This window comes from Peromyscus maniculatus, chromosome 4, assembly GCF_049852395.1.
Source record: "Peromyscus maniculatus bairdii isolate BWxNUB_F1_BW_parent chromosome 4, HU_Pman_BW_mat_3.1, whole genome shotgun sequence".
Taxonomy (NCBI): Eukaryota; Metazoa; Chordata; class Mammalia; order Rodentia; family Cricetidae; genus Peromyscus; species Peromyscus maniculatus.
This window is the reverse complement of record NC_134855.1, coordinates 143,572,491-143,585,214: the sequence shown is the minus strand read 5'-3', so window position 1 is coordinate 143,585,214 and position 12,724 is coordinate 143,572,491. Positions and strand designations below refer to the sequence as shown.

General features: G+C 45.0%; 1 protein-coding gene across 1 annotated transcript; it reads left to right on the top strand.

Moving 5' to 3' along the window:
• Window positions 1-2,165: 2,165 nt before the first annotated feature.
• Window positions 2,166-3,572, top strand: LOC102922306 (proto-oncogene tyrosine-protein kinase LCK-like). The gene is made up of 2 exons (XM_076571193.1): window positions 2,166-2,263; window positions 2,394-3,572. Exons 1-2 carry the CDS (start codon window positions 2,260-2,262, stop codon window positions 2,981-2,983), a joined length of 594 nt encoding a protein of 197 aa, XP_076427308.1. The 5' UTR covers window positions 2,166-2,259; the 3' UTR covers window positions 2,984-3,572.
• Window positions 3,573-12,724: the final 9,152 nt, after the last annotated feature.

Sequence of the window (12,724 nt, the reverse complement as noted above, 5' to 3'; positions counted from 1 at the left end):
GCTAGTTAGAAACAAGCCTAAGCTATCGGCCAAGGTTTCATAATAATAAGTCTTCATGTCATGGTTTGGGAGCTGGTTAATGGAACAAAGAAAGACTCACAGCACTCCAGACTGGCAAGGACCATTTAGAATCATTTAGACAGTCAGGCAGAGTATGGACAAAGCCAGGCCCATTCTACTACAGGACTCCATCCACAGCCTCCAGCTGCCTCCTTCCTAACACTTCCAGTCTCTGTTCTCCAGCATCCTGAGAAGCCACAGGCAAGGACACAGATGCTTCTGGTCTCCAATGCTGGACTCATCACTGTATCTGACGGAGTCGGACTTTACTGCAGACTTGGTGGTTCTGATGCACAAAGCAAAGCTCCACTTGGTAACCCTCCCAAAAAGGATGGCCACTGTGCTCAGGCTATCTTCAACCGAGAGAGAGAGAGAGAGAGAGAGAGAGAGAGAGAGAGAGAGAGAGAGAGAGAGAGAGAGAGAGACACTGAAGCACACATGTGCTCAAACATACATTCGCACACATACATACACCCTCAAAACTATGCCACACAGACTCGCAAAGTGCAGGAAAGGCCTAGGCCCAGAGAGGGGAGGATTCTGTCCTTTTATGCACTCCTGTGTGCCTTTAGGCTATGTTCAGTCACATCTCATCTGAATCTTAGTCTCCTTGTGTGAACAATATGTCCATAGACCTCATTCTGTGGTGTCAAGAATAACTGAGTTCATAAATATAAAAGTTTTGAGAATAATGGAAAAATTTGGAAAAGAAAATTTGCAACCTAGGAAAAGTCATAAGGAAACATGGAAATGTGGGGATAGAGAAATAAGGAGGAATAATGAATGAGCTGATCACCACACGAGGTGGCTCAAAAAGTTGAATTCTCTTAATATAGAAACAGCTCTTACAAAACAATATTAAAAGGCCTTGGCGACCAGGTGTGGTGGTACACACCTGTCATCCTAGCACTCAAGAGGCTGAGGCAGTAGAAGCATGAGTTTGAAAACCAGCCTGAGGTACGCCCTCCCCCCAAGTCTCTCTTCAGTGAGGGATGGGGCCTATGAATCATCTACCTCATCTGTGCAGAATTTCAACCAGATTGATCTTGTACAGGTACTGGGAAGATACCCCTCACTGCTGTGAGTTTGAACACATGAATGAAATTCTCAAGTATAAAGAAAATTCTCAAGTATAAAGAAAAAAAAATGGAAGCTGGGGTGGTGGCACACGCCTTTAATCCAGCACTTGGGAGGCAGAGCCTGGCCAGCCCGGTCGACAGAGTGAGATCCTGTCTCGAAAAAAGAAAAGGAAAGAAATTTTGAATGTTCTTGCTTACTCTGGGAAATTAAGAAAGGTCTATCCATTTGCCTGCAAACCTTATGATGTCATTGTTTTTCTCTGTTGAGGCCCACAGAAATCCACAAAGATACCCCCACAATAGACTGCTGGCAATGGTCGAGAGACAGTCCGGACTGACCTACTCTGGTGATGGGATGGCCAAACACCCTAATAGTTGTGCCAGAAACCCCATCCAAGCACAGAGGAATCTGGATGCAGACATCCATGGCTCGGCCCCTAGTGGAGTGCCGGGTGTCTAATTAGTGAGAAAGAGGAGGGTTTATATGAGCGAGATTTGTTGAAACCAAGGTTAGATAAAGCACAGGGATAAACAGCCAAACGAATGGAAACACATGAACTATGAACCAAAGACTGAGGGGCCCCCAACTGGATCAGGCCCTCTGAATAGGTGAGACAGTTGATTGGCTTGATCTGTTTGGGAGTCATCTAGGCTGTGGTACCAGACCCTGGGCTCATTGCATGAGTTGGCTGTTTGAAACCTGGGACTTATGCAGGGATGCTTGGCTCATTCTGGGAGGAGGGGACTGGACCTGCCTGGACTGAGTCTACCAGGTCGATCTCAGTCCTCAGTGGAGGCCTTGCCCTGGAGGAGGTGGGAATGGTGGGTGGGCTGGGGGGAAGGGGAAGGGGGCAGGAAGGGGGAGAACAAGGGAATCTGTGGCTGTTATGTAGAACTGAATGGTACTGTAAAATAAAATTAAATTAATTTAAAAAAAAAGAAAGGTCTAGAAAAGGTTGATTATCATTACAGTTAATGACATGCCTGTGTTCATTTAAAAAAAAAGAAAGAAAGAAAAGTGAAGCCCCAGAAGCCATGGTGGGAGGATGAATGGGAGGTTCCCAGGGAGACACTGAAGTTGGTTGAGCGGCTGGGAGCTGGCCAGTTTGGCGAAGTGTGGATGGGTGAGCGTGGCCCTCAGGACTGATTGGAAAGAGAGGAGATGTCTCCAAGGTGTGAGACACTGGCGCCTATTCAGGGCAGCTGACTTAGTTGAGGATTACTGCAACTCCTTCACCCGCAACCCACCTCCAGGATACTACAACCGGCACACGAAGGTGGCCGTGAAGAGCCTGAAGCAGGGGAGCATGTCGCCCAATGCCTTCCTGGCTGAAGCTAACCTCATGAAGCAGCTGCAGCACCAGCGGCTGGTCCGGCTTTATGCAGTGGTCACCCAGGAGCCCATCTACATCATCACTGAATACATGGAGAACAGGAGCCTTGTAGATTTTCTCAAGACTCCCTCGGGCATCAAGTTGAACATCAACAAACTTTTGGACATGGCAGCCCAGATTGCGGAGGGCATGGCATTCATTGAAGAGCAGAATTACATCCATCGTGACCTGCGTGCTGCCAACATCCTGGTATCCGACACACTGAGTTGCAAGATTTCGGACTTTGGCCTAGCTCGCCTCATCAAGGACAATGAATACACAGCCAGGGAGGGGGCCAAATTTCCCATTAAATGGACAGCACCAGAAGCCATTAACTATGGGACCTTCACCATCAAGTCAGATGTGTGGTCTTTCGGGATCCTGCTGACAGAGATTGTCACCCATGGCCGAATCCCTTACCCAGGGATGACCAACCCTGAAGTGATTCAGAATCTGGAGCGAGGCTACTGAATGGTAAGACCTGACAACTGTCCAAAAGAGCTGTACCACCTCATGATGCTGTGCTGGAAGGAGCGTCCACAGGACCGGCCCACGTTTGACTACCTTTGAAGTGTTCTGGATGACTTCTTCACAGCCACAGAGGGCCAGTACCAGCCCAAGCCTTGACAGGGCCTTGCTGTCCCAAGACCATCCCTGCCCCTTTGCCGTGGCTGGGGCAGATGGAGTTCTTGTGCCATATCCATGTGTCCTGTGAACACATGGACTCTGACTCTGCACATGATAGGCTGTGCATGTGCAACACATATGCAGTTTTGTCTTATACACACATCTATAGTTGTGTGGGTTCTATACATATGTCTTATACACATGGAACATGTGAATCTAAGTCTTAGATATCATCTAAGGTGTCTCTTTCTGGACCCTTCCATTTCCTGAAACCACAGAGGGGAGAAGGCCTATGATTGATTGATAACTCTGTCTACCACTTCTTTTCTGAGGGCATCTAGAAGTTCCTTGTGGGCTGCAATCCAATCTACTATCTCTGTGTGTTCTGCCTTGGTGCTTAGCACACACTAGGAGCTCAATAAATGTCTGTTGATTAAAAAAAAAAGTGAGGCACGTTTTTTAAAAACATCTATTGGTTGACAATTCCATGCATGTATGAAATGTATTCGGGTCATTTCATCCCCATGCCCTCTGTCACCCTCCTCCACCCCTGCTGAACTAACCTTCTTCCCAGTGAACCCCAGCTCTCATGTCTTTTGTTGCTGCTGTTTCGTGATCCTCTGTGTTTGGTTAAGATTGCTTACCTGAGCATGGGTTGGGTGTTGATGGAGCATAGACAACTTACCAGTGGCTACATCACTGAAGAAAATGATTCCCCCTTCTCCAGCAACCATTCACTGCCAATAGTTTCTCAGGGAGCGGGTCTGGGCCTCCCGAGCCCCTCCACCCTCCATGATGGACAGTTGATGGGCCCAGTCTTGCTCAGGCCTTGCGCAGCTGGCCACTGCCGCTGGGAGTCCATGAGTGCAAAGGCCACGCCATGTACAGTTGACAGCATTTCAGATCCCCCCTCCCTGTCCTCAGTCGCTCCATTCTTTCCGCCCTCTCTTCCACACTCTCCCGCGAGCTTTGGAGGGACTGAAAGAGATGTCCCATGTAGGGCTCAGTACTCAATGTCATTTAATCTCTGTATTTTGTGAGCGTTAACGGCTGCCCTCTGCAAGCAGAAACTTCTCTGACCAAGGCCGAGAGCAGCACTCGTGGATGGCTAGCTCTTGTCTGGACTCTCTTGTGCTCCTCCCTCCCCACTGAGAGATCCTCTGCTCCTTTTTTTTTTCTTTCATTCTGAGAAAGAAGAAATTGCTGTATAACTAAGAGCAGTGAAATCAAAACACTCACCCAATAACTTTGAAGACTAACTTATTAATATTTATCAAAATACGTAAATCTACACACCACTTACCTGAGCAGTTCACCATTTAACACAGCGATCTTCCAGGAACTTATGCTGCCTTCTACAGACATGCTTGCACATTTGTGCAAAGATAGTACATAACAAATGTTTCTGTGGGGCAGATGGTTCAGCTGTGGAGAGCAGGCACTGCTCTTCGAGAGGACCAGAGTCTGTTTCTCAGCACAGATTTTGGACAGCTCACAACCACACATGTGCACATACAGCTAGATGTCAGTGTCAGAAATGACTGAATAACTAAGGTACAAGTGCCGAGGTACATGGTAGGTTCTTGCTATCTGTGACTTACGTAATGGAAAGTGCAATGTCACAAGGAGTTGATGGCACTGGGAGCACATGTAGAGCTGACATCTGGGATTATTCTACGGATGGGAACATGTGTCACTTCTCTTCTGGGAGTGAGAAAGTAGACTAGGACCCTAGACCTTCCGTCTGTTACTTCCCAAGCCATTGCTCTTCTGCTGCATCAGGAGAGGCCCCAGTTGGGTGGAGGAGGTCAGACCTTTTTTCCAGGGTCCAGAACTTTTGATACCCCTCACTCCATAATGCATCTTTCTGAACCTGCCCTTTAAGAACTCCCCAAAACCGAGATACCCGGTGAGGCTGTGGTTGACCCTGAAGATACCATTCTCTCCAGACCTTGACCTCACAATGTATTAGAAGGGAATGAGTAAGATGGTTGCTGGAGGCTTCCAGCTCTGACAGATCATTATGTCTTATTTGGTCTCCTTCCAGGTCTGTGTCTGCTTCCCCAAGTTACACAGTGGCCCAGGCAGCACCGGGTGGGACTGTCAGCTGCTCCCCTTCCTTGGCAGTTTGCATAGCACCTTCCAAAACCGTGAGAACCACTCCTCAGGAAAAAGATTTTCAGGTCAATTTCAGCTCGATTTCTCCAGTTCTGTGTCCGATGTGTGTGGTGTCTTCTGCAATGGGCTCTTACCTTCAAGTTCTAGAAGGCAGCCTAGAGCAATGGCAGCACCCATAATGTTTTGGGAGACTCTTACATTCCTCTAACCTACCACTCCAGGAGAGGTCTCCATGCTTGACATGGGGTTTTGTTAGATTGTGCGTGGTTGTAGGGAGAAGCACCATCACTCCATGTGGCATAATGCTTGTGTGTGTGTGCATGTCTGTGTACATATATATGCCCACAAATGCATGTATTATATACATTTTAGGTAAGTTTATAAAACAATGTCTCCCTGTGGCTTTTTCAAACATCCTTAGTGTTATTCATTTCTCCTCTTTTTTCCTCCTGTATTACCCTTTCTCCTCCTCTGTTTTAGTTAGGGTTTCTATTGCTTGAGAAGACACTATGACCACAGCAACTCTTATAAGGAAAACATTTGATCGGGGTTGCTCGCTTACAGTTTCAGAGGTTCAGTCCAGTGTCATTATGCCAGGGAGCCTGGCAGCATGCAGGCAGACATAGTGCTGGAGGAATAGCTGAGAGTCCTACATCTTGTAGGCAACAGGAAGTCAACTGACAGTCACACTGAGGAAAGCTTGAGTAAAAGAGACCTCAAAGCCCGCCCCCACAGTGACACACTTCCTCCAACAAGGCCACACCTCCTAATAGTGCCACTCCCTCTGGGGGCCATTTTCTTTCAAACCACCACATCCTCCCAATTAACCCATGCCTGTTATTCCCATTACCCTTTGTCATGCCTGTTGTCTGCGGTGGCTAATACATTCACTGCTGAGCACTGAGGAGAAGTCGCACTGAGACTAGGAGCCTTGCTTGGGACACACAGAGTGAAGGAGGAGGAGTGTACAATGCGTAGGACGATGGCTTGAACACCGCTACCCTCCCTGCTACCTTCTCAGCCCCGGGATCTGATGAAGAGAATGGCTGAGTTGGGAAATAGAAAGTCATTTTCATCGTATGACCCAGAGAACATCGCTGGAAATGTCACATTTTCTCCACCACCGTCACCTAACCTTTCTTTTCCTTTTGTCCATCAAGCATCCATGGACACATTTAATGACAGCATCCTACTAGGGTCTCACGACCCATGTTTTGTTTTGCTTCCCCCCTCCACCATCCACCTTTTTCCACAGCAAGTATACCTCCCTGTCACTGTTTTAAATTATTGAATAATTTCATGTTACCCACTACTGTTGAATACTTAGATTATTTCTAGTCTTTTGCTCTCCCAACAACATTTTAAAAAATAGTCTTACCACAGCAGAGCAACTGTGGAGCCAACTCAATGACTGTATTGAAGGGTTTTCATAGGTAATGACGCATTTCCTTTGCTAATGTGAACCAACCTTCCCTCTCTCTGGGAGCGGATGACATTATTCCTCATGATTGCTCTCAAAATTTAGCAGGTTGCTTTGTGACTTATTTTTTTTTCTATCAGTAATGCCATGACTTGCTACTTTTCATTCCCCACTACTGAGAGACACCCACACACTCTTGATCTATTAAATTCGTGAATTTAGACAATCTGGTCTAAAACCTTTATTTACACGGGTGTATCCATAAACAATATATAATATTACTTTGAAAGGCACGTAAGTGTGTGCAGTGTGTGTGTGTGTGTGTGTGTGTGTGTGTGAGAGAGAGAGAGAGAGAGAGAGAGAGAGAGAGAGAGAGAGAGAGAGAGAGAACATGTAAGTGCTGATGTGTGCATGTGGGGGCCAGAGGTCCTCATTGAGTGTCTTCCTTGATCACTGTCCATCTTATTTTTTAAGTTTTGAAAATTTTACATTTGTTTATTCACTGTGTATGATGTAGTTGGGAGAGTGCAGGCACATCATGCCGTGGCACATGTAGGGACCAGAGGACAAGTTGTGGGGATCAGTCCTCTCCTTCCACCATGCAGGTCCCAGGAATCAAACTTGAATCGTCAGGCTTGGTAGCAAGTGCTTTTACCCCCTGGCCCATCTTGCCAGCTCTCCACCCTACGTTTGAGACCGGGCCTCCCAGCACTTAGAGCTACCTGTTTCAGCTAGAGATGGCTGGCTAGTGAACTCCAGAATCAGCCTCTCTCTGCCACCCCCAGTGCCAGGATTGCAGGCACACGCCATCACACAGGGCTTTTCTCGTGTGTGTGCAGGGGACCGAACTCAGGTTCTCACACTTACAGAGTAACCACTTGACCACTAACCCATCTTGCAGGCCCCAAAAAGGCATTTTTTAAACGCCACATACACTATCACTATTACTATATATTTTGCTCTATTGCTTTTTGTTCGATCAATACCATTTTTAAGATCTATATTAATTTACATAACTCTAGTGTATTCAGTTTAACTGCTGTGTAACTTTTTCTTCACTATTGAAAGTTATTTTCCGACTGGTGTAATGTGTTGCCCTCACTTTGCCATCACAAACAACAGCAGGTTGAACATCTTGATACCTGTATCTTTGTTTCTCTGTTTGTCTGAGACAAGCCTCTCTACTCAGCCCTACAGACTAATTTTGCTAGAGTTTCTATATAGAAATGGAACTGTTGGGAGGGCAAGGATAGCAGTCATTTTCAAAATATTTTATTCAAAATTTGTATTGCAACCTTCAGTAAGGAATATATTTACATTAACACCTGGTAAGACTACCTACACACACACACACACACACACACACACGTAAATTTTTTCATGAAATAATCATCCTTATTCCATTATTGCAAGAAGAACCTTGTAATGTGTCTCATTTTGTTTAGTTCAATTTCACATTAACTGCAAAACACTAGTTATTTCATGATATAGTAATGGGTTGTGTCCCAATGTGAGAAGGAATGGATGAGAATTAATTTGGTTTTACTGAATACTTTAAGGTAGCTCATCAATACACGAATTTATAAGACATTAGATTCTCACCTCTCCACATCTCAGGCATCACTGTGACATCTGTCTTTTTCTCCAATCTGAAGAGTATTAGGTTATAGGTCATTTCTGTTTTCATTTTTCTTTCTCTGATTTCCAATAAGTTACATTTTTCTTTATATAGTTATCCATTCTTTGAGTTTCTAGGAAATAAGTTTCCTGTTTTTGTATATTAGGTCTTGTCAGTTTTTTTCTCAATGCTTTATGGCTGAATTTATAATATCCCATAGATTTTAATCCTCAGTTATTGTTGAAAATATGTCAGAAAATCATAAGCCAGCGAGATGGCGCAGTGGGTAAAAGCACGTGTTGCCAAGACTGATGGAGATTTGTTGAGTCCCCAGGACCACATGGTAAAGGAAAGAACCAGCTCCTGAGAGTTCTACTCTGACTTCCACACCCATGCCATGGCACACACGTGCACACACACTCTCATGCTGTGGCACACACACACACACACACACACACTCATGCCATGGCACACATGCACACACACACACAAACACATTTATCCATGCCATGGCACACATGCACACACACACACACATTCACCATGCCATGGCACACACACACACATTCACCATGCCATGGCACACACACATACTCACCCATACCATGGCACATACACACATACACACACATACACTCACTCATGCCATGGCACACAAACACACTTACCCATGCCATGGCACACATGCACACACACACACACACACACACACACACACACACACATATAGACATAGAAAATAAATAAATTGCCAGGCAGTGGTGGCGCACGCCTTTAGTCCCAGCACTCAGGAGGCAGAGGCAGGCGGATCTCTGTGAGTTCAAAGCCAGCCTGGTCTACAAAGCGAGTTCCAGGAAAGGCGCAAGGCTACACAGAGAAACCCTGTCTCAAAAAACCAATAAATAAATAAATAAATAAATAAACAAACAAACAAACAAACAAATGGATGGATGAATAAATGAATGAATGAATGAATGAATGAATGAATGAATGAATGAATGAATAAATAAATATGTAATAATTTTTTAAATGTTCTCCGTATGTCAGCTACTGGTTGACTTTGTGATGTCTTTTATTGTGCAGAAAACAATTAATTTCCTTATGATCTGGACTTTTTTCTGTTTTTGCGAGAGTAGGTTGTTTAGGAACTCCAGATCTTCCTGCCTCCGGACCACACACCTCCACACCCAACTTGGTTTGAACTTTTTGTATCTTATTTAAGAGATAGCTCCATAACCAATATCATAAAGATTTCCCTTTAAATTTTTATTGTTTGTTAAATCATTTGTATTTGTTTTCATTCAGAACCACTTTCCCCCACACCATTAACACAACCCATTTCCACTACTGATTTCTCTTCCTGCCTCTTCACAGACCAAATGTCCATCCACGAGTGTAGTCCTTCGGCCCATCGGTATGACTTTAAATTAGATGCTCCAAGAACATGAAACAGCATCACGGTGTTCCTTAATATCTGGCAGAATGATAGTTTTCACCTTTGCTTCTATATATATTCAATATTATATATATATATATATATATATATATATATATATATATTAGCTGTCTTAGCTACCACTCATGCAAACCCTCCCTGTCTCCTCACTTCAAAACTGAATTAAATCTAGAGCCTCCTCCCTTTAGAGTCCAGGCTAACCTGAACTTGAGATCCTCCTGCCTCTCTGTCTTCGGTGCTGGGATTGTAAGCCTACACCACCCACCCAGCTTGTGCTCTACCACTGAGCTACATCCCCAGTTATCTTCCATGGAAAGTTTAGATTTAATTAATACAATCACTTTCCTCCTAATGCTAGAGACCATTCAAATGTCAGCATCATCACAACACTATTTCTTACATCTACAGGCATGGTAGTTTTTCATTTATTCCCCTATTCTATCTTATTTAAAGTTTTCTCTGGTGCTTAATACTCTCTAAGTGATTTCTTTTTTTCCTTCTCTTCCTCGTATTCTTCCTCTTTTGGTTTTTTGAGACAGGCTTTCTCTGTATAGCCCTGGCTGTCTCAGAACTCTCTCTGTAGCCCAGGCTGGCCTTGAACTCAGAGCTTCTCCTGCCTCTGCCTCCCGAGCACTGGGACTAAAGGTGTGCATCACCACACCCAGCTATCTACTCTTATTTTCTCAGAATGCTTCTTTCCAAATAAATAAGTGGAAGTGTCTTCTTGTGACAGTGACAGGTTTCAAGACACTTACTGTCCCAGATTATCTCATTGCCTAGCTGATTCCAAAGACCTCAGAAACGTGGGTGGATTCGATAAAGTCAGGGCAGAGCCAGGAAGACGCTAGTCAGAAGGGCAGTTGCCAAGAGTGTCAGGCTATGGCAGGTGTCAAGCACCTCTGGGCCTGGAACACAACCTGAGAAATAAAATGAGAATTCAGAAAATCATATTGACCTGAATTCTTGCCAAGGTTATCACTGCACACATTTGAAGATAAAACTTTTAAGCACTGTGGGAGGAGACGATGTTGAACTGCAACCTAAGGAAGGCCTGTGTGCATAACCACAGGACTGCCTCCATTATTTCAGTTATGTGAGCCTGGAGCCAGAGCTGAATGACTTTTAATGAAGAATGCTAAGTGTCATCCCAAGGCTTCTTCCTTCTTGGTTGTTTCTCGTGCGCCACTCAGACTGTCTGCTAAATGGAACAAGCATTTAGAGCGGAATGAGTCCCCACTGACCGGTCACTATGGGCACCAGCCTATCTCAGGATAGCAAGGTCTGGGGTGGGCGGGATGATCAGACAGCCCTGGTAAGAATAAACCAAAGGCCCCAGGAAATCATGTAGAACACCACGGCAGAAACTTGAGACCAAGGTCAAACCCCATCACAGGAACAGGCCATGCCGAGTAGAACAGACTGCTTTAATTGAGTAGCGGTCCATCAGTGGAACATCAGCACACATCCCAACAGGGAATAAGTGGGAGGAGACCTAATCATCCAACAAACAACCAGTGTGAAGAACGAAAGCACCTGACTGCACCGGAAAGCTGAACAACCATGAGGGAAAGTCTCCCGGCTGGTTGGCCAGGGTTGGGTTCCCCCCTCCCCTCTCCTCCTCTCTCTTCCCTCTCCCTCCTCATTTCTTTCTTCCTAGATATTCACTGTTGAGGAAATGGTAAGGGCACTTCCAAGTGCAGCTGGTAGTTCTATGAGTTGGCACAGCTTTTCTGGAGGGCAATTTGGCAGACTATTAAAAAAAAAAATCCTGAAGACAAGCGCTCTTTTTGATCCAGCAATCCGACTTCTAGGAATTTTTCCTAAGGAAATAATTAGAAGTGAATACAAAGATGAATAATAGTGGCTTAACATTTACGGAGTTTCGCTCCCCACCAGGCAATATGTCAGCACTTGGCTCTTAACTCTCTCAGCCCTTAGAGCAGCAAACGACGTGACAAGTACTGTCAGGCCTGTGTCTATGTGTGGAAACTGAGATGGAGAAGAAATAAATGGGGAAACTGAGACCACGATGGTGTAAATTGCTAAATCCCAGGAGCTGGCCAGAAACAGACTGGAAGTTGAACCCTGGTCTCTTTAATCCCTAAACTGGAAACCTCGTGTTCTAGATCAAGTTCTTGTCCTGTTTTCTGGAACACTGAACTAAAAAGATGCAGCACACAGTCCTGCTTAAAATAGCAGCCAATCAGAAATGAACATGATGTGCAAGAACCAAGGATGGTTAGATAAATGGTGTAGAGTCGTTTATTAAAATGCACAATTTTGAAAAATAAGATTTGAGGCTAGGAATGTAGCTCAGTGGTAGAGTGTTTGCCTGGAATATGTGAGACCCTGGGCTGGATCCCAACCATTGCAAAATAAAATATCTTGAAGGAATAATGACTGTAGAAATATTCCTTAATTACTAAGTAAAAGATGATGTGAAACACCTACATCCTATTTTAATATTTGTGTGTGTGTGTGTTTATGCGTGCGCGTGTGCACGCACGTGATGAACATGTGTGTATGGACACCCATGCGTGTCAGAAGACAGCGTTGAGTGTAGTTCTTTGGGAGCACCATCCCCCTTATTTTCAGACAGGGACTCAACAGTTAGGCAAGGTTGGCTGGCTGGGCAGCAAGCCAGGGACTTGCCTATCTGTCTTCCCAGTGCTGGGAATACAAGCACATACTACCATGTGCAGCTTGGCTTTTTCAGGGGGCACGGACGCTGTCAGAGAGTTCTGGGTCTTTTTGCTTGCAAAAAAAATACTTTACTGAGCCATCTCCCCAGTCCCAGCCCCAACCCCATTCTCACTTTTTAAAGATTTATTTTTAATTATGTGTAAGAAGGTGTGTAACAACGTGTAGGTATGCACACATGAGTGTGGATGTCAATGTATCCCCTATAGCTGGAGTAATAGACAGTTGTGAACCACCTGATGTGGGTTTCTGAGACCTGAATTAAGCTCCCCC